The 21,063-nt window shown below is 45.7% G+C and overlaps 1 protein-coding gene across 6 annotated transcripts in view; it reads left to right on the top strand.

Moving 5' to 3' along the window:
- Erich1 (glutamate-rich 1) overlaps positions 1 to 21,063 on the top strand; it is a 67,826-nt gene that overhangs the window by 30,531 nt on the left and 16,232 nt on the right. For all 6 annotated transcript variants that reach the window (XM_006253395.4, XM_039094598.2, XM_039094597.2 and 3 more), the window contains exon 3: positions 71 to 205. In XM_006253395.4, coding sequence (XP_006253457.2) covers positions 71 to 205 — 135 coding nt within the window. The remainder of the gene's footprint in view (positions 1 to 70; positions 206 to 21,063) is intronic.

The raw sequence follows: 21,063 nt of genomic DNA on the forward strand, positions 1-21,063 counted from the left end.
CAGGACCAGTAACTGTCTGCTCGTATCATGTAATATTTACTAGTGCCTGCTGTGTCCCCTCTCCTTACAGCTGGTGACATTAAGATCCAACCTGAGCGTCGCCTCTACACCGTGAGTCTGCCTCCTCCAGGGTATATCCCTTGTTTGCCAGAACCGACCAGCTGTGCAGATTCCGAAAACGCCTCCAGCGGTGGTGACACAGAAGGTAAAAAGTCTGGGCAGGGGGAATGGAGCCTGTCTCCAGCACGACTTTCTCTATTGCAGCAGTTTTCAGTCTTGTAAATTAACCTCTAAACTGATAATTTGATGGGTACGGGTAAGCATGGTATTGTATACCCAGTCATATACGGGGCTGTTAGGTATTTCCCAGCCATTAATGATGATTACAAACTCGGAATAATAGAGGAGAGCTTAATGGCTTGGGTAAGGTTATGCACTCATTTGTTGCATGTGCGGTCTGGACTAGAGTGCTCCCCAGTGCTGTGCAGTCTGGACTAGAGTGCTCCCCAGTGCTGTGCTGGTCTGCACTAGAGTGCTCCACAGTGCTGTGCTGGTCTGCACTAGAGTGCTCCACAGTGCTGTGCTGGTCTGCACTAGAGTGCTCCCCAGTGCTGTGATGGTCTTGCTTTAATAGAACTTGTGCCGTGATTTTTCTAAGCTTCTCAAATTTTCTAAAAACTATAAAATCAAGGAATTAATATATTTTATCTCTCTTGAGAAAAGATTAGCCTATTATAATTGTGTTTATTGTTGAATGTCTTCTTGAAAGAGAGCTTGCTATCTAATGCAGTTCACATTGGGTAGAAGTGTTAGTGGTTCCAAATGTTATGTGTTTATCTTAAAATTGAAACGGTTGCTTTTCCCTTTGCATATTCAATTTGAAAACTTTTTAAAGAGAAACTTATAATCTTTAAATAAAGATTCCCTCATCCTAGGATGATTCCTATCAAGTATAAATTAAGAAAGTCTACATTCTAAATCTTAGTTAATTTGACTGTCAAGAAATTGTGTTTTTTCTAACACATTCATCTTTCTGGTTTCCTAATTAAAAAATCAGAACCACTTAGGAGCTGGAGTAACTTAGGAATCATATAGTCATTGTTTCAAGTTCTGTCGAAAGTCTTTGAAATATTATCAGATAAGTAATTTATTTAGGAAATTTAAATGTGTGCTCATGAAGACTGATTATTTTGGTGAATATATGTCATTGTGTGCCAGAAACCACCCCTGACAGTCAGGTCCTGAGGTGGGACATAGCATAGGAAGAAGTATAGTAACTCCCTGTTCTGAGGGCCAAATGCTGCTGACTTGGCAATTTCACGGAGAAAGAAAAAGAAAGTTAGGCTTGCTCTCTCTCTCTCTCTTTCTCTCTCTCTTTCTCTCTCTCTCTCTCTCTCTCTCTCTCTCTCTCTCTCTCTCGCACGCACGCACGCACGTGCACATACACACACACACACACACACACACACACACACACACACACACACTGGGCCAAACCACCTATTCCATCAATTTCATACATGCATACACATACTTATATACATATACCTATAAATGTATGTATAGACATACACAGACAGACATATATACATATAGACAGACAGAATATACATATATGTGTGTGTATATATATATATATATATATATATATATATATATACCAGAGTACCAAAAGCTATACTTTATTTCTTCTCTCAGCTTTTATACCTTCTTAGACAATTCTTTATAAAATCACCTCATAGATAAAATGTTACACAAAAGGGGAGCTACAGGAGGATGTCGATAGTAAGTTCAGAGCAGTGTTTCACTCTATAAGCTCATTATGAGTTCATAGCAACAGTTTTGTGAACTTAATGTGTTTCATCAGAAAGGGTTCCTGGGTTCATCCATGTGCTGATGTGCTCTTATGTCCAGTTGGTTCTCATTTGTGCACCTCTGTATACAGTTCATTTGCTTGCGTGACTCCAACAGAGGCGTTTCATTCGGGGCAGTTGACTCAGGTTCTGTTCTTGCACTAGGCTGTCCTGTCCTCATTCATATGCCACAGCATCAGCTTGGCTCTCCTTCTCCCGCTGCTGTGTGCTTGGCTCTCACATGCCATCACACGCATTAGTCCTCATTCACATATCACAGAATCAGTTCCCACCCGCTCCCCGTGTACATGTCTCGCGCGTCGCATCTTTATAAAGTTTGCCGTTGTTTTGTAATGCTGAGGTCAGTTGTCACTCACTCAGTGAGGTTTTACAGGCATTTGGTTCTCACATGCTGCTGTTATATAACATAAGGTTGTTCACATGTGTTTCTAACAGTGTTCACACGTGTACTGCTATATTGTAGTCGCCGTTACATAACAGTGTTCATGCATGTACTGCTATATATAACAACCATTACATAACAGTATTTGCACATGTACCACTACATGTAGTCACCGTTATATAACAGTGTTCACGCATGTACCACTATACATAGTCACTGTTACATACTAGTGTTTATGCATGTAGCACTATATGTAGTCTTTTGCATGTGAATATTTTTCTTCTCACCCTGCTGTATCCAGTGGGCTCCATTGCTGATGTTCCTGCAGGCAACCTACCACAAAGAACTGTGTTGGTTAAGAGAGCCTCACTTTGCTGTAAACGCGAAGTCCACGCTTCCTAACTATGCTAGGGTAAAACTCTTTCAGGAATTAGGAACACATTGACCAAGTTGGCAAATATCTCTTTTTCCTAAGGTTTCTTTGTGTGGTTAAGTGTCCCTGGACTCTCAAATAGTTATCCTCTTCCTGTGGCTGGCCCACAGCTCTTGCCACCTCCTCCAGGAAGGCTGCTGGGGACTATTGTGGCCGAGTGAAAACAGAGCTGAATTGAGTTCTGAAGTCCAGGCATTAGAATTTGTTCTGTTGAAATTGCAATGGCCGTTGAACAGACTCCATGGTATGGTTACTGTGGCTTTGAATAGTTACCAGAAGTTACATTCTTAGTTGTTAGTCACAATTTTTTCTCCTAGATTGTTTCTACTATTGTTTCTACTATTGTTTCTCCTGTTCCTTTTCTTCTCTGCTTCCTGGCCCCTGGGAGGTGACTATGTCATCTTGGTTGTACATCAGAAGTGTGGCTGATAACCATGCCTGCCCTCAGCCAGGAACCAGGGCTTTAGGGCAAGCCGGTGCCCTCTGAGCCCCAAACTTTTTTTTGTCTTTGAGAGAATCTTGCTTTTCACCCAAGCTGGTGTCAGACTCACAGTTTGCTCTCCTCAGACTCCCCAGCGCTAGGGAGGATGCACTACCTCCCATGCCCAGCCCTCTGCCAGCTCCCTGATGGGACCTCCACTTTCCTAAGTGCACCCTTATCTTGACACCTGGGACTGCCTGTGGAGGATCTGCCAGAGACTGGCCTGCCGCCTTTTGCCTCCCACACAGGACCCTGCTGGAGGCCTGTTAGCCTATTCATGAGTCAACATAAGCTAAAAACATCTCTCCAGTTTCTCAGGATGTCTTTGAACAGCTTGTAGATATAATTCAGCTGGGAAGTTGCTATCTCAACTTTGAATACTTATAACTTATACCCAAATGTTTTGATTTTTTTCTATCAACTTATTGAAGTATGCTTTTCATTATAAATTCCATAAAATAAGCATTTAATGACATTCGAAATGATAGGGTTGGGGAAAATGTAAGCACCCCCACTGTTTGCTCATGTTGACTGTGTCTGTTCGCCATGAAACAAGAATAGCGGGAGTCCTGGCCTGCATTGCACCAGGCTGGGGTGAGATTGAGCAAATCCTGCACCCCAAAAATGGATTCAGTTAATAAGTACAGAATCCTCACTATTCTTCAGGTAGTGGGCCATGCACTGGGGGACAAAGGATGAAGGGTCTAGCCCCAGGCTAGTGGAGCACAGGCTTGACAGACCTGAAGTTGAGTTGGTGTAGTAAGTGTTGTTTACTGTGGCCTAACCAAAGACTTCATGGGCACAGGGACATGAGACGTGTAAGAATTCCAGGCATGGATTTCTTATATTAACCACCAGACTTGCTGCCCTTTCCTAAGACTGCAGCTCTTCTCCAAGTCTAGAAGAATCTCCAGCTGGCAGATGCAGAGCCCAGAACCCTCAGCTCTTTCCGGTGTAAGGCATAGAGATTTCTGAGAGGAGTGAGGGGGAGTTCCTAGACCCCCCCTCAGTTGTCACTTTATGCAAAGAAAGCATGGGGGTTGAGAATGGAACCGGGTTTGCTTGCCCTTGCTGTTCTCAGAAACTGTCTCAGTTGTTGTCTTTGGTTTTGATTTAGTAGGACGGACGAATGGATGGATGGACAGACTGACTGACTGACTGACTGACAGTAACTTGTAGACTGCTGGAGATGGGACCAGCGTTGCAGACTGACTGACTGACTGACTGACTGATAGTAACTTGTAGACCAGCGTTGACTGCCGCAGTGTACCAGTCCCTCACCAACTGCTCCCCACATGTCTGCACTCAGGGTTCTACCCAGCCCCATAAGTGGAAGTGGAAGCTTAGACCAACCACTCAGCAGCACCCAGCCCACCAACAGCAGAAAGTCTGGTGTTTATGTCTATGTCTGGAATCCTTATGTGTCTCACGTACCCCTGAATTCTTCAGCTGGGCCACGGCAAGAGGCACCTACTACATCACAGCATCTTCGGATCTGTCAGCCCTGTGCTCCAATATGTGTTTTATCCCTGTCCCTAATGCATGGCCGACCCCCTCCCCCCCGATGAGTAGTGGGAATTCAGTACTGATTAACTGGATCCGTTCGTTCACAGTGAAGACAGAGATATGCTCAGAAGACAGGATGTGGAACCAAGACCCACACATAGTCCTCAGCCTCACTCCACGGTCTCGTTTGTTTCATTATTTGGGGTAATCTCTGAATGTAACAAATACAGACTTGTAACTACTTAGCAACAAACAGAAATAATAGAAACATGTGAGGGAAGGCACATTTGTTAAGCTGACATTTTTAAAGGTAAAATGGGGTCAGTCCATGCCCTCCCCATCTATGTGGGTTAAGTAAAATATGGTCCTAGGTAAAGAGAGACTCCTCCCCTCCCCCGGGCTCCATTCCTATTCCTGTGCATTCATGGTGCATGTTAACTCCCAAAGCTAGTCAGCCGCTGGGCAGTGGTGAACAGAACAGCCATCTATAAAGTCAACCAAGAGGGCCTTTCCTTTTGGCAAACTTTCCCTAGCAATTCTTTAGTGTACTAATTACTTGTTCACCATTGGCGCATCCGTAGGGTGCTGCCCTACAAGAAGTTATATGGTCTGTTACAGGAGTAAAATTCCTTTGCGACGCCTGGGGTCATAAATAATGTTTATCCTCAGAACACATTGGTCACGGTCACACGGGAGAGGCAGTTACAGGATTCTGGGGTTTCAGATGTCATCTAGTGGAAATACCAGAAGAGAGAGGAGCTACTGACTAAAGACTGACACGCCCTCCCTGTGGTCAGAAAGCTGGTCCCTGAGCGGGTAGAACGACACAGAAATAACCAGTAAAGTTTTAGAAAAAAATATCCCAAGTCCTCAGCGTATCCTCTCCCAGGTTCCTGAGTGATGCACCAGCCAGCAGTGTACTTGAGAAGAGCAGCTTGCTGGTCTGGAAAGTCCAGTTCCAGGGAATCAGGAATCTAATCATTCAGCGTGTTAGGTTCTAGAAGTGATCGGGTCTGACCGTAGAACATGTGGAGAAAGTGTGTATTACTGCGACATAAAATCGATGTCTTAGAATCTCATTCTCGTTTGCACATGTCATTCTAGGTTGAAGACACAGAGAAGCCTTAGAGAGATGACACAGTAAAGTGCTTGTTGTACAAGCACAAAGACCTGAGTTCCCTCCCAGAATCTACCCTGACAAGTTAGGCAGGGATATAAGTTTGTAGTCCCAGCCCTAGGCAGACGAGGACAGGAGAACCCCAGCAGCTGGGTGTCTAGCCAGCTTAGTGGAATCAGTAAGCCCTGGCCAATGAGAGATGCTCGCATCAAACAAGGTGAGCAGCTCCCAAGGAACTATATCCAAGGTGTTCTCTGGCCTATACACACAAGCACACACATATACACATACAGCTGCATGCATGCACACACATGCACATATGTCTGTATGCACACATACACAGGCAAATACACGTGTGTGCATACAAGTCCATGGCATGAGTGTTCAGTGTTCATTTTTCTATTTTGGCGTATGAAAAACTATTAAAATCTTATTCTGTAGGCATCGTATGGTCACTGATGTTTATATCTATCAGGAGAAAAGCATTCAGTGCTAAAAAAATCATTTTTTATCATGAATGATAAAGTAATTTACCTTAAGCAATTCTTTAGCATTTCACCATCAAAGATTAAGGCAATTTGCATACTAATGAGGTGTGTGTGCTTATTTATTTTTACCAAGGAAATTAAAGCTGAATGTTTGATGTAGCAGGACACGGTATTTGGCTTTTCTTCTCATCGCTGTCATAAAACACCTGACAAAAGTAACGTCCAGATAAGACTGTTTGGCTCACATTTTGAGGGAATAGAGGCCATCCCAGCAGTGAAGTATAGCAGCAGGGATTGGCGGCCACGGGTCACATGGCACCCGCAGTCAGGAAGCAAAGAGATGTGAGTGCCCTATGAACTTTGCCCTTATGACCTGTACACTGGTGAACTCGGGTAGGTGATGTGCTGCAGCCTCTGAGACGCTCCAGTTTGCAGCCTTTCATTGTGCTCACCCAGGGCGGTTGTTTTCCCAGACCTTCGGTTTCGGACAGCTAGCACTCCATCCCTCTATCCTTCTCAGACTGTTGAAAGCACTGAGTGTTCTGAGCCCCATCATACCCTTTATGGAAGTTCAGGGTATTCAGGGTTCTACAGCTAGTCTCTCCATGACACTCCTTCCCCCCAGCCCCCTCACATTACAGTTTTAACATCAGTTTGAAGTTAGCGTTTAAAGTAATGGGCTTCGTTACGGCAACTTCGTACACACTCCGCTCTTATTTGTCCTTCTCCCCCACTGCGGTCCCTTGCCCCACCCCCACCCCTCTGCCCCTGAGTTGCGGGTTCCCTTCCCCCCTGCAGTCGTCCCCTACTGATTTCTTGTATTGGGCCAGAGTAAACAACTATTCAGTGCCTCTTGAAGTCTGTGTTGGGGACTGTGCTCAGGCCCTAGTGTCATGAAGCTGGTAGACAGGGCCCTTGCCATACTGACACTAGTCCTGACTGGGACTCTTCCTATGCCAGCCAGCACCATAGGTGAGTTGTCTAGAAAAGCACTGAGGGCCAGCGTGCAGAGGAGGCTGCCGCCCACCCACTGAGTGGAAAGAGGCCGAGCACAGGGAGTGGGCGCACAGGGCGTGGGCGCACAGCTGCTCCCGAAACACCAGCAGATAGAAGCAGGGTCACTGAGACCCCATAACACAGCAGCACCAAGAAGATACCTGATGAGGACAGATAAGCAGGGAGTGGGTCATTTTGAACCAAACTTTTAAGGGCTTTGAAGATTTTGCCTTGGTTTTGTCCTGGACCTGTTTTACCACATGCTTTCCAGAGAATCCAGTGATGGCAGACCCAGATGTGCAGGATGGACATGGTCACTCTAGGAGAAGGGATGGGGTGCTTCGAAGGCTCTTCTGAACTGTGAGCCGTCAGGCCTAACAATGCTTCACCAGCTTGAGGTGACAGGGAGGGGCTGGGCGGTACCAGCATCACTCAGCAGCATCAGCAGACTGCATGGGTGGACAGGCTAGAGACTGTTCTTGAGGCTAAGATCCCCAGGGGAAGGAACTGACCAGATCCACCTCTGCCCTTCCGAAGAAAGTCTTCATGATGGTGTCTTTCTAAGTCTCTGGATAAACTGTCTTAGGGTCTGACGCAGTAACAGCCAGAAGACCTAAGACTTTGAGCGGTTAGGGTAGGGCCTGTTGGAAGCCTTATAAATTATCTGGAGCCAGAGCATCTAACATTCCATGAATTACGTGACAGACTCTGGTGGTTAAGACCTTCCTATTTCATCTGGGGACATTGTATCTAGTTTTAGAGGACTGGTCTCCTGACCTGGGGACATTGTATCTAATTGTGGCGAGTCCGCCTCCTGACCCGACACCATACTTGGGCTTCTTCCTCCAAGATCATAAGTGTTTGGAAACCTGCTCCTTTCTCTCCTTTTTGGGAGTGTCAGTCACATGTCTCTGTACATATGCGCGCGCGCACACACACACACACACACACACACACACACACACACCAGCCTTGAGCTGTTGACACTCAGTGTAGCAGTCATCCTGACACAGTGACTTCCATCTCAGTATCTGCTCGCCAGCCAACATTGGCATGTACTAGAGCACGGGAACACACTGGGCGATCGGAGGATCCGGCGAGCATGTTCAAGTCCAAAGCAAATCCTCAGGTGCCTGACAGCTAGAATGCTGTTTTGTATTTAAACTGTCACTGGGAGCCAAATCACAGTTTTCTTGATAACAGAGACAATTACAAGCATTATACGCCAGTCTGGGAAAATGTATTTTGTTTCAAAATTGAAATACTTCATGTCTCTTTTGGAGATTTCTTGTGCTCTCTGGCAGTGATTTAAAACCGTGCAGAACCCTGTTACTGCTTCTGTCAGTTAGCCTTGGGTCACAGTGCTTTGAGGAAGTCGCCTTCCACTATTGAACACTGATGGCTCGGTTTGCTTCGCCTTCCACTATTGAACACTGATGGCTCGGTTTGCTTCCCGTGCCCTATATTTGCTACTCGCTTAAGTATCTGAACCCCGGATGGGGCTCTGCAATCGATAGCAACCAGCCTTGATGCCTTGCCTCGTTGCCTTAGAAACAGCTTGTAACCATGCTCCCTAATTTCAGTTCCAGCTCCACAGTGAACCCCCAGGTGTCCAAGGAGCCTGACGTCTTAGGCGCACGCCATTGAAAATACCACTGGGCAATGTCAGGAGTGTATTCGGCTGGTTGCTGGCACACTTGTCAGTCCGCCGCTTTCCTCACTGTAATCTCCATTTCCCCAGTTAAGTGAAGACTCTGATTAGCAATTTCCCCTTTCTGCTTTCAAATGTTCTCATCTCGTTACCAAGGATGTGTCACTCGGAACAGAGTAAGCTGACAGTCATCTGGGAGGATGGCAAGCTCACGTGATACCAGAGTCGGCTTCCTGGCCATCATGGCCGTGGCTTTCTATCTGGTCGGATGAGAAGGACACAAGCCCTGCCTGGTGGCAGAGCCAGCCCAGGTCCTAGAACATCACCAGCATCTGTGCGGAAAGCCATGATTACAAAATACTGAGGCAGACAGCTCGGTTGTGACTAACGAACAGGCCGGGGGGTCGGGGGGGAGTCTTTGGAAGGAGTGCCATTTCTATGTGTCCTAATATTTAGTATCCTTTCCTAAATTAAAAAAAATTTTAATGATTCTGAACAATGCTAATCAAAGGAAAGTCAAACATAAATGTACAGGAAGTTAAAGGTCATCTTCAGGACAGCAGGCAGATGTCATAGTAAATATTAAATCTCTCTCTGTACATATTAATGTGTACACATAGGTTTCATATAAACCATGCTTTTAATATGTTATAGAGATTTTTTTTAACCTTCCTATGTATGTAGCTATCGTTTTCCAAGAATAATAAGATTGATTTGAAGAGATACTTCTTTTAGAACTAGCTTCCCTTTCCCTTGGAACGTCCAGAAGTTTGTGTAGTGCTACACTAGCGCCTTGTGCATGAACACGATTGCATACCCACATACATCACATCACATTGTACTGTCTGGACAGCTCCTCAAGGCAAAGGCTCTTGGGAATTACAAGTTCCAGCCTGTTTTAGGCTTACTGTTGCTGTGATGAGACACTATGACCAAAGCAACTTGGGGAGGAAAGGGTTTATTCAGCTCACACTTCAACCTTGCTGTTCATCACCCAAGGAAGTCAGGACAGGAACTCACACAGGGCAGGAACCTGGAGGCAGGAGCTGATGCAGAGGCCATGGAGGGGTGCTGCTTACTGACTTGCTCCTCATGGCTTACTCAGCCTGATATTATAAAACCAAGCACCACCAGCCCAGGAATGGGACCACTCACAGTGGGCGGAGCCCTCCCACGTCGGTCAGTAATTAGGAAAATGCCTTACCGCTGGGTCTTATGGAGGCATTTTCTCAGTTGAGGCTCCCTCCTTTCAGACGGTTCTTACTTATGTCAAGTTGACATAAAATCAGTTAGGACACAGGTTTCAAGGCATATTAACAGAGTCTTATTTTTACACTAGGTAGTGCGTGTGTGTGTGTGTGTGTGTGTGAGAGAGAGAGAGAGAGAGAGAGAGAGAGAGAGAGAGAGAGAGGGAGAGAGAGAGAGAGAGGGAGTGAGTTGGTTCCTCCTTCTACCACATGGATTTCAAACTGAAGTCACTGGACCAAGTGGCCAGGATGCCTACCAGCTGAGCTCTCCGAAGATATTTCACAGAGTCTTCTAGACCACTGCCCCCACACTCTTAAAATTGGCCTAACCATTTTTAACCTCGTAAGTTTTAGCCAATTGTTTGGATAGCATATCTTTTACATTTTCATGTCAGAAAATTATCTATTAGGGAATTTTTTTTTTCTAAGCCTAAAACTAGAACGTGCAGATTCGTATAAAGACAGACCTTTCAATACTCCTCCCTCACTTGGTAGAACTGTTTGGGAAGGATTAGGAGGCGTGGCCTTGGTAGAGGAGGTGTGTCACCAGGGATGGGCTTTGAGGTTCTAAAAGACTCCCATCATCCCCAGCCCCCACCCCACCCCAAACATGGTGCATGTTGAGAGTTGACAACTGTGTATGGTTGGTTCTCTCCTCCCCTGTGGGTTCTGGGTTCAAACACAGGCGGTCAGGCTTGATGGCAAACACAGTATCCACTGAGTCATCTTACCAGCCCCGTGCGCTGTTCCTATAAGTTGTCCATGACATAGGAAAACGCTTCCAGGAAATATACCAGGAAAGCATATGGCAGCCGTTAGCAACGTAGACGCGGTGCAGAAGCAGGGTGTGAGGATTGCTCAAGATTCCGAAGTGTGGTGAAAAAGGAGAGAAATATGCTGGCCTGTGAGCTTGGAATATCAACTCCATTGTCTTCTCGTGCCCAGCCACTTCTTTCTTTCATTAAAAACCTGTGTCTGTAAATTATCAGCTGCCCTGAGTCTGCTCAGATGACTGTGCAAAGGGCCTTTCAGTCCTCTTCCACCAGGGGGCACTCTTGCACTCCTTCAGCCATGGCTCCTGGGACTTAGAAACTCCTAAGAATAGTAAGCTTAAGTTGACTCTCAACTCAGAAGTTCGTGCAGTTCAGGTGATAGAAGAATAATTTTACAAGATTTCTGTTTCCAAAACTTTCCAGAGAAATGGACTCCTTGGGTCTGTAGTTGCCATGCCTCGCTCACTGGACGTCTCAGCCGAGGAATCCTGGACGTCACTGTGTTCTCTTGGGTTGTGGAAGCTACCAGCTAAGTGACAGATTAACTAATTAATGGCTCAGGGACTCCTGGTCAGAACCAAGAGGAAGAACCAGTGTTCCGATTCCAGTTCACGCTAGTCCTTTTCGATGGTTAGGAAGCCTGGGTAAGAGAGAGCTATTTGGCCGACGGACACCAGTGATTGACGCCCAGTCCATCCGAATGAACCCGACTGTGCTACTTTGGGCTCTAGAAGGTGTTGGCTCGTGTTTATAAGGACAAACGAGTAGATGCTGCAGTTGGCTTTCAGGATACAACGAATTCTGCCGTGTGTTCTTTATCTCTGCCTCATCTAAGATTCAAATCGTTTGAATCAAATGTTGGGATCGCAAAAACAACCTTTGACGAGATCCTTCCTGGTAGAGAGCTTAACCGGTCAGAAAAACGACAGACTTTATCAATAATACAGGCCATCCGCTGTGGGAATACAAATAATGACAGATCAACGCGGGAAATTCAGGCAGTTTTCTGGGGGACTTGGACTTTAAGTCCATGCTATAAGAAGAAATTGGGAGGTAAAGAAGAGGAATGGTCTAGGCGTAGGCAGAGAGCAATGCAGTGAGAGGTTGCCCGTGGGTGTGCAGCGAAAACCATTGGAGCGTTCAGCTTGATGCATCACCAAGGCTCCGACTGATCATCCTTTGCCAAGAGTTCATGGTGCACGTGACTCAGTCCAAAACCATAGTTCTAAAAACGAATCTAAATTCTTCTAACTGCCAATTTTTAAAGTGTGCCCATGTGCGTAAGACATGAGTTTTGCTTGACAATGTAATATTTAACACCACAGAAGAAAACATACGGACCGTGGCGTAGGCTACATGCCGTGTAGAAGCGTAAAATGCTGCCTTCAAGAAGAACCGTCAAACCATGTGTCCAAGTCAGTGAAGGGCTCCAGACTAAATAGCACCGAATGCTAAACTTCGGAAACAAATACTGAAATTTTCTCTCTAGAGAAGTCATTTCTAAGCACCTGGCGAGACGGTAGCACTCTGTGAGTAGGTGGTACACAGTCATACATTTCCAGACAGTTGGTTTTTCCTACAGCAATTCATGTCTGACCACCCCCCTAAAATTAAAAGACAGAACCTGAGAGTCAGAAAGAAGCACGCAGCATGGAGGGCTTTGATGATTAGTCATTGTCCCCGATAACTTAGTTGGTTCTGCTTACTCCCAGGAAGAGGGGGAAATGCAACTTGGCAATCTAATAGCTAAGAACAGGAAGATAAAGCATACTCTAAACATAACAGCTGATTAGCAACTAAAGGCAGCGGAAGAGCCAGTCATATACGCCAAGAAAGACGGGTATGATGGGAGAATCCCGAAGTCGTCCTCCAGAGTTGAGAGCAGGTACCTGAGTAAAGTAGTATGTTCTGGGTGCAAACATCGCCTCCTGGGTATGGGTTCATTGCTTCCAACGCATTAGCAAGAGACATGGCCAACATGGCCGCCGGACGGCTTCATACTCAAGAGATGCGACTTGCGTAGGAATTGCTGTGGCCTGGGTCTTTCTTGTTTCAAGCCTGGAGCTCTCTTTGTTTATTCCATATGTTGCCAGTTCCCTTCCTGGGGAATATTTAGACCTCCATTTGAGTCCTGTGTGGACCAAGCCCTGTGCTGACCTATGCGGAGGTGAACGTCGCCCCAGACTCCCCTGATTAATGTCTTTGGAGGCAAAAGAGATAACCTGGTGCGTCCTGCTTTCTTCCTGAACTCAGGAATAGATTTGTTCTGTCTAATTTTATGTCCACTTGGCACAAGCTAGAGTCACCTGAAAGAAGGACACCTCAATGAGATAATGCCTCCATAAGACCCAGCTGTAGGGGCTGGAGAGATGGCTCAGAGGTTAAGAGCACTGACTGTTCTTCCCAAGGTCACGAGTTCAATTCTCAGCAAGCACATGGTGGCTCAAAACTATCTGTAACAGAATCTGATGCCCTCTTCTGGTGGGTCTGAAGACAGCGACAGGGTAGTAATCTTCTTTTTTAAAAAAAGTTTGTTTGTTTTTTCTTTTTTTCTTTTTTTCGGAGCTGGGGACCGAACCAGGGCCTTGCGTTTGCTAGGCAAGCGCTCTACCACTGAGCTAAATCCCCAACCCCGTTTTTTTTTTTTTTTTAAATGAAGAAACTCTTTCCTCCCCAACTTGCTCTTTGGTCTTGGTGTTTCATCACAGCAGTAGTGACCCTGACCAAGACGGTCTTCTCTGCTGATGTTCCTATCAGGTTCTACCGTACTGAGATTCACCCCGCTTCACCTGGCAGGGCCCAGCAGCCCTGGTTGCAACCTCTTCTGAGTTCCTCTCTGTGGAATATTTTGCCCACAAGCCAGGTCTTCCGTTGAGGTCCCTTCTTCCCAGCAGTGCCAAGGCAACAACAAAACTCGCTGGAACTGTATCCGATCGTTATCGAGCGTTGGCATTTAAAATCACAACCTTTCTGGTACCCCGTGGGTTCTTTTCATATGATTCAGAAGTAAAATCTGAGTTGAGTTCTGTCCCATAATTCAAGGCTGTTTCAAAGTAAGCCGTGAGGACTGAAATGGTCAGGAGGCTATGACTACTTAAGGTATCTAGTTCCACTCCAGCAGTGTATTCCAAAAGGAGGTACTAAACAGCAGCTAAGAGAATTTCAACAATATTACTTTTTTTTAATTATGAAGTCTTGACAGGTATTTCTTAGGGATGGCAGCTTTTCAAACTTGATGCTCAGAAATTATAAATAGTCAAACCTCTGCGGTTCCCCCCTGCACATTTTTTATAGCTTTTATTTGTCTTGTGTGCACGGGGGTCACACTGTGGACCTGTGGAGCTTTGAGTGAGCGTTTAGATAAAATCCCCTAAGGAGGCAAGCCAAAAGGCCGCCCCACACAGCCCAAGGGCCTGTGTCTCTTAGCAGAAAAGCGGCTCAGGAAAAGGTTCAGTAAGTTACTTACGTGAAGCGTATTCGCTATCCATCTCGACCCGCCTTGCTCTCCCTGTGACCTTCCTAGCGTCTGAAAAATGAATGCTCACCTTTCTTTCGTGTCTCCTTGAATCCACTGGCAAAGCTTAGGCAGCCACATTAAGGACCAAGAATATTCGCCTTGACGGGGACCATTACAGAAAGCCACACCTGGTCAAAATGCAGAGAACATCCGATTGTGGGGTACCTGGCCCCCACACCTGAGACTCAGCACTAGCGTAAGGCATGACCTTACACTGTGTGCTTTTCTGGGAAAGGCTCCAGTGAGATTCTGTGCAGCCAAGGCTCTCAGCTGCCTCGCCGTAGTCACTGCCCCAAACCACTTGTTTATTATACAGACAATAGGAGGAGCTGACCCACTCAGTAGCATCTCTGTGTGCAGACAGAAGGTGTGAATTGCCCAGCTCTGTGACCCCTGGTGAACGGTGTGAACGTCTGGTGGCTGGTGACCGATATGCCTTCTGGGGTTTGGTTTACCTGGACAGTTGTACAGACCAGCTATCTCCATGGTGACGAAGTGTGCAGCTCCCATCTTGGCAGATGGACTAGATTGCAGAGCCCGACAGTACGAGAGCTGGAAGTAGGCTGACCGTAGTGCTGGTGTGCACCGATTGACCTGGGGATCCAAATGCACTGGATAAGCAAACCTCCTAGTTTCATGAGGTCTTCGTTGCATAAGAGCCCCCTTCTATGTGGAATGTGCTTGGCCCATGCTGTCCTTCACCGTCAGTCCATACCTCCCGAGCTCTGAGAGCCCGCTGGCAAAAGTCTTCCTTCACAGCTAGGCCGTCACTTGTGGGGCTTTAGCTTGAGAACTCCTGTGAGTGAGAACACCTCTTGATGGGAAAATAGAAGTTGAGACATCGCTGCCTGTCTCATAGAATCATAGAATCCTTGAGATGGTTACCATGGAGTTAACCCTCCATTTCAGCAATCAAAGCAATGACTTTTTTCTTCCTATTCCCGTAAGATTTTTTTTTTTTATCAAATAGTCTCTTAATCTGTTTTCTGCTACTATAAGGAATGCCAGAGGCTATGGAACTTATAATGAACAGCCTGGGCTCAGCCTTCCAGGAGTGGGAGGAGCCTGGGCTACCCTCCAGGAGTGGGAGGGATCAGGGCTCATCCTTCCAGGAGTGGGAGGAGCCTGGGCTCATCCTTCCAGGAATGGGAGGAGCCTGGGCTCATCCTTCCAGGAGTGGGAGGAGCCTGGGCTCACCCTCCAGGAGTGGGGGGAGCCTGGGCTCATCCTTCCAGGAGTGGGAGGGGTCAGGACTCATCCCTCCAGGAGTGTGAGGAGCCTGGGCTCACCCTCCAGGAGTGGGAGGGATCAGGGCTCATCCTTCCAGGAGTGGGAGGGGTCAGGGCTCATCCTTCCAGGAGTGGGAGGGGTCAGGGCTCATCCCTCCAGGAGTGGGAGGAGCCTGGACTCATTCTTCCAGGAGTGGGAGGTGTCAGGCTCGTCCATTCACAAAAAGCGGAATTCTCCTGGACTGATGACCCCTTCCCAAAGGTCCTGCCTCTCTACATCGTCATGTTAGGGGTTAAGTTTCCAACACAGAAACTTGCAGGATACATTCACACCACTTGGAGCATCTTTTATTTATAAGCCTATTTCTTTTTTCCTAAGTTTTAAGGTTTTACTAGAAAAACTTATAGATGCTGTCCATATGGTTTTTAAATGATATACATAAGAAGGCTATAATAAGTATACTGTTGTAGTAATTTTATATTTTGGGCCTATACACAGAACTAAGCCAGGCACAGCGGTACATACCTGTAATCCCAGCAGCATCCAGAAAACAAAGTTAGGAGGATCTCAGGTTCAAGACCCGACAGAGTTACATAGAACACACTGTGTCAAAAGGTGAGGACACTTGTGTTAACGCTGGGGCAGTGTGAGGAACTAGGGTGTAAACACAAGACTTCAGCAGTCTAGATAAGCACTCTTGCATTGAGCATCACCCCTAGGCTCTAGCTGACACTGTGACTGTGCCTATTTACTGACTCTATCTAGTGCCCCCCTTTTATAATATTCTATGATTTATTTCACATACACACCTTTCACCAGAGCCTTCTAATGTGGTCTGTATTTAGAAATGATAAAGAACGTTGAGACACCCTTCTTCCAGATATGTTCTTCCTCCTACATCTAGAACTGTTTCCAAACCCTCATCCGGGGTCAGCTGCCTCTCACAGCAGTTCTGGAAGCTCCAGGGAGATTAACTCACAGACGCCCCTCTACATCCTGCTGTGGGTCGTTAATTAGTGACCTTCTTGTCACCATAACTAAATGCCTGGAACTTAAAAGAAGAGAGGTTTCTTTTGGCTTACAGTTAGAGGGCACACAGTCCATCGTGGAGAAAAGTATGGTGGCTGGAGTGGGTCAGAATGCGTGGGGGCAAGCTTGCAGTGAAGGCTTCTCACGTGGCACCAACCAGGAGACAGAGATCTCTCCCCAAAAGCCAGATTGACTCTTAAAGTGCATACCAGTCATATCCCTTAGACCAAAAGCCCCATGACTTCCCAAAACAGTACCACCAACTAGAGAAAAAGAAATGTTTAAACGTGACCCTGTTGGGGACATTTGGCATTCAAACTGTAACAGGTTGGGAGTGCAGTGGCCTCTGTACTCGTCTGGTGGCACGGTGGGTCACTCTCACTTTTGGGGCTGGGTTTGAGACCTCCCAAAGTCACTCCTGCTCATCAGGAGCTGAGCAGCGTCAGTCACTGAGGCAAGCAAGCGCTTAAGGATGAAAATTGATTTCTGTGATGCAGTTTATAAAATGAGGCCTTTTATCTCTGTTTATTTTATCCTGTCTCCTGCTCTGTTTTTAAACAGTCTTCATGGGTTTGATTAATGTGGTTTCTCTTCCGTGTCATTCGCCTGATCATGCTCAGACTAGATGAATGTTTTTATCACCTGGTCATTGTGAGCAAAGCAAGGCAATCGGTTGGCACAGAAACAGAATCATCTGACCTTAAGTGTGAATTGCAATGGAACTGCCGTTGGCTACCACAGGTTTGCTGGCCCAACTTCTCATCCTCAAAGCCAACTTTGCCATGAAGGACACTGGAGAGGGGCACTTGCGTATTTAACAGTTTTAATTAGAACTTGCAGAAAGATTCTAAAACTTATTTTTTACCGAGAGAAACCGTCATGTAAAATTTTACAAATTCTACGAAATAATCCTTCTTTCATGATAATAAATATTTTCTAATCATTTATTTTATGATGAAACTAACAGGCAAATCTCTACATTGTAGCTAGCACATCATTAATTTTATAGGTTTCACCTGTAAAGTATAAACAAGCAAATAAAACAAATGGCTATAACAAAAAAACCTTCAGAAATACTGGTTTGCCACAGAACCTGATGTGTTGTTGTACTGAGAGGATGAACTCTGGTTTGCAGTCGGCAGGGACAGAGAGCCTCAGCAGGACAGAGGTACAACCGTCTGGTACAAGCTCTGCAAATATGAGTCCACCCAGGACTCACTGAGTGGCTGTGCTTCTTTTCATGTAGACTTCTGTCTTAGTCAGGGTTTTACTGCTGTGAACAGACACCGTGACCAAGGCAACTCTTATAGGAACAGCATTTAAATAGGGCTGGCTTACAGGTTCAGAGGTTCAGTCCATTACCATCAAGGCAGGAGTATGGCAGCATCCAGGCAGACATGGTGCAGGAGGAGCTGAGAGTTCTACATCTTCATCTGGAGGCCACTAGGAGAAGACTGGCTCCCAACCAGAATGAGGGTCTTGAAGCCCATGCCCACAGTGACACACCTACTCCAACAAGGCCACACCTACTCCAACAGAACTACCCTATTCCAAGAAGGCCATGCCCACTCCAACAGGGTCACACCTTCTAATAGTGCCACTCCCTGGGCCAAGCATATGCAGACCATCACAACTTCCACTGAATGATGAGAGTGTGTTAGGACCTAACAGTTGGGTGAAAGTCAAACATAGGCACACTGGTTTTAGTTAGAGCACTGAAAGCATTAGATGCTCAGAGTGGAGGAAACAGTTGAGATCCTACGATCTCTGTTCAGGCAACTGGAGATTTCACGGGGGGATGGGGAAGGATGAGCGTGAGCACCATAGAACTAGAGCAGGGAGTGTCACCGGGCTCTGCATCTCTGCAAACATAAAGCGAGACCAGCTGTGTGTGCCCGCTAACCACTGGGAAAACCAGTGCCCTGCCTACCCACAGTGACGAGACAAGACAGGGCAAAGGTTTCTCCATCTTGTCTCAGCTAGAGCCATCTTTGGCTTAACCTGACCCCCTAAAACTGACCCCCACCACCACTACCACCACCACTACCACCCTTGCTACCCCAACCATGAAAAGTCCAGTGGGGAAGAACCCAACCCTGTCCTAGAAACTCAGTGTCAAATGTGCCAGCCGTCAAGGCTGTTCCCCACTTTGTCTTCTGTCGGCTTTGGTGTATCTCGTTTTCTGTGGAGGCCTTGGATCCACTTGGACTTGAGTTCTGTGCAGGGTGATAAATATGGGTCTATTTGTATTCTCCATGCAGACACTCAGTTAGACCAGCACCATCTGTTGAAGACGCTGTCTTCCAGTGTGTATTTCTGAATTCTCCATCAAAAATCAGTTGTCCATATGTGCTTAGATTTACATCTGGATCTTCAATTCAGTTTCATTTTTTAATGCCTGTTTTTGTGTCTGTTTTAATGCTAGTACCATGTGTGTTTTATTACCACAGCTCTGTAGCACAACCTGAAATCAGGGTTGGTGATCCCTCCAGAAGTTCTTTCACTGTACAGGATTGTTTTAGCTATAATAGATTTTTTTATTATTCCACACGAAGTTGAGAATCGTCCTCTCAAAGTCTGTAAAGAGTTGTGCTGGAATTTTGATGGGGATTGCATTGAATCTGTGGATTGCTTTTGGTAGGACGGCCATTTTTACTATGTTAATCCTACCAATCCATGAGCATGGGAGATCTCTTCGTCTTCTGAAATCTTCTTCAGTTTGAGTCTATTGTGAAAGGTGTTGTTTCCCTGATTTCTTTTTCAACCCATTTGTCATTCGTATATAGGAGGACTACTGGTTTGGTTTGGTTTGGTTTGGTTTGGTTTGGTTTGGTTTGTTCTGAGTTAATCTTGTGTCCAGCCACTTCACTGCAAGTGTTTTTCAGCTGTAGGATATAGGATGATGTCATTATGCAGGTGAAAGCAGCAGGTACAAGATAGAACGAAGCCTGTCATTGGATGAGAAGGAAGGATGGGTGGGAGAAAAGTTTGAGGGAAGAGGAGGAGACTGGAGCTAGAGAGGTAGCAGCCGAGAGAACATGGAGGTGGATGTTAAGATTCCTCTCTGCACATTTACATGCTGTTAGGAATATTCTTAAGGGATGGATGTGTACAGGATTTTGTATGTCTAGATAGCAAATTATATCTTATCAATTGGATCAGAGGTTATTGTGTTGTGTGTTCTTTCATGTGGCAATTTAATTGAGTTCAAGAGAGTGTGTGGTGGCAGGACATTGGGCCGCCAGGAATTGGGATGTGTCTGTCTGGCATGGTGGCAACCTGCCTTGAGAACTAGATGGGTAGAGAGATTGTTGCCAGGCTCAGAGAGAAGCCATCAGCAGTGTGATATGGGATGGAGCTAAGAGGGTGAGACGCTTTGCTGACTGAGATGAAAATATCCCACAGATGCCATGAGGCCCATGATGCCAGATCTAGTGTCGATAAAAGAAACCTAGAATTTTTAGGGTCACTTATGTATACTATACTATCCTGTGTAATGGATGTATAGTGGAGCCTTTTATGTCTGACTTTAAGTGAATGCATATGACTTTAAGTGAATGACTTTTTGTCTGACTTTAAATAAAATGTTTGTTTCAACAACACCTTTGCATCAATAATTAGAGGCTAGAAGGTTGTTTTGAGACAGTTTGTACCTTAAAAAGAAAATATCACCTCTTAAAAAACAAAAATGTCGCCTCTCTGTAAGGTCTGCATTTGGTACTACATGAAAGCTTGCAGCTACACTGATCTTGGTCCTAAGACACTCCTGGCAAACATGAAGTTCTTTCCATTATGGCTAGTCATGGTCGAAAGGGACTGAGATCTGTGTGGGTTGTCTGCTCTCATGAACAGCAAAGGGCAAGATAATTTTGGTAGCTAAAACCTTTCCCAGTCCCAATTAACCTTGTATGATGTTTGAATGAAGTAGCTGGAGTGAACTAGCTGGGTGTCGGTCTTTCCCAAGAAGCTGTATCCCTCTACTTTTTTAGAAAATAAAGGCTATAGCATCTTGGTGACCTTCCCTTTTTTACTGTGGCACCTATGCCCAACATAAATCAATAATTATATCATCTGCAAATAATGATACTTTGATTTCTTCCTTTCCAATGTGTATCCCCTTGATCCCCTTCAGTTGTCTTATTGCTTTAGGTAAAACTTCAGGTACTATGTTTAATAGATATGAACAACCTTGTCTTGTTCCTAATTTTAGTGGAATTGCTTTGAGTTTCTCTCCATTTAATTTGATCTTGGCTATAGACTTGTTGTAAATTGCCTTTACTATAATTAGGTATTTTCCTTGAATGTCTAATGTCTCCAGAATTTTATCATGAAGGGGAGT

This window comes from Rattus norvegicus, chromosome 16, assembly GCF_036323735.1.
Source record: "Rattus norvegicus strain BN/NHsdMcwi chromosome 16, GRCr8, whole genome shotgun sequence".
Classification (NCBI taxonomy): domain Eukaryota; kingdom Metazoa; phylum Chordata; class Mammalia; order Rodentia; family Muridae; genus Rattus; species Rattus norvegicus.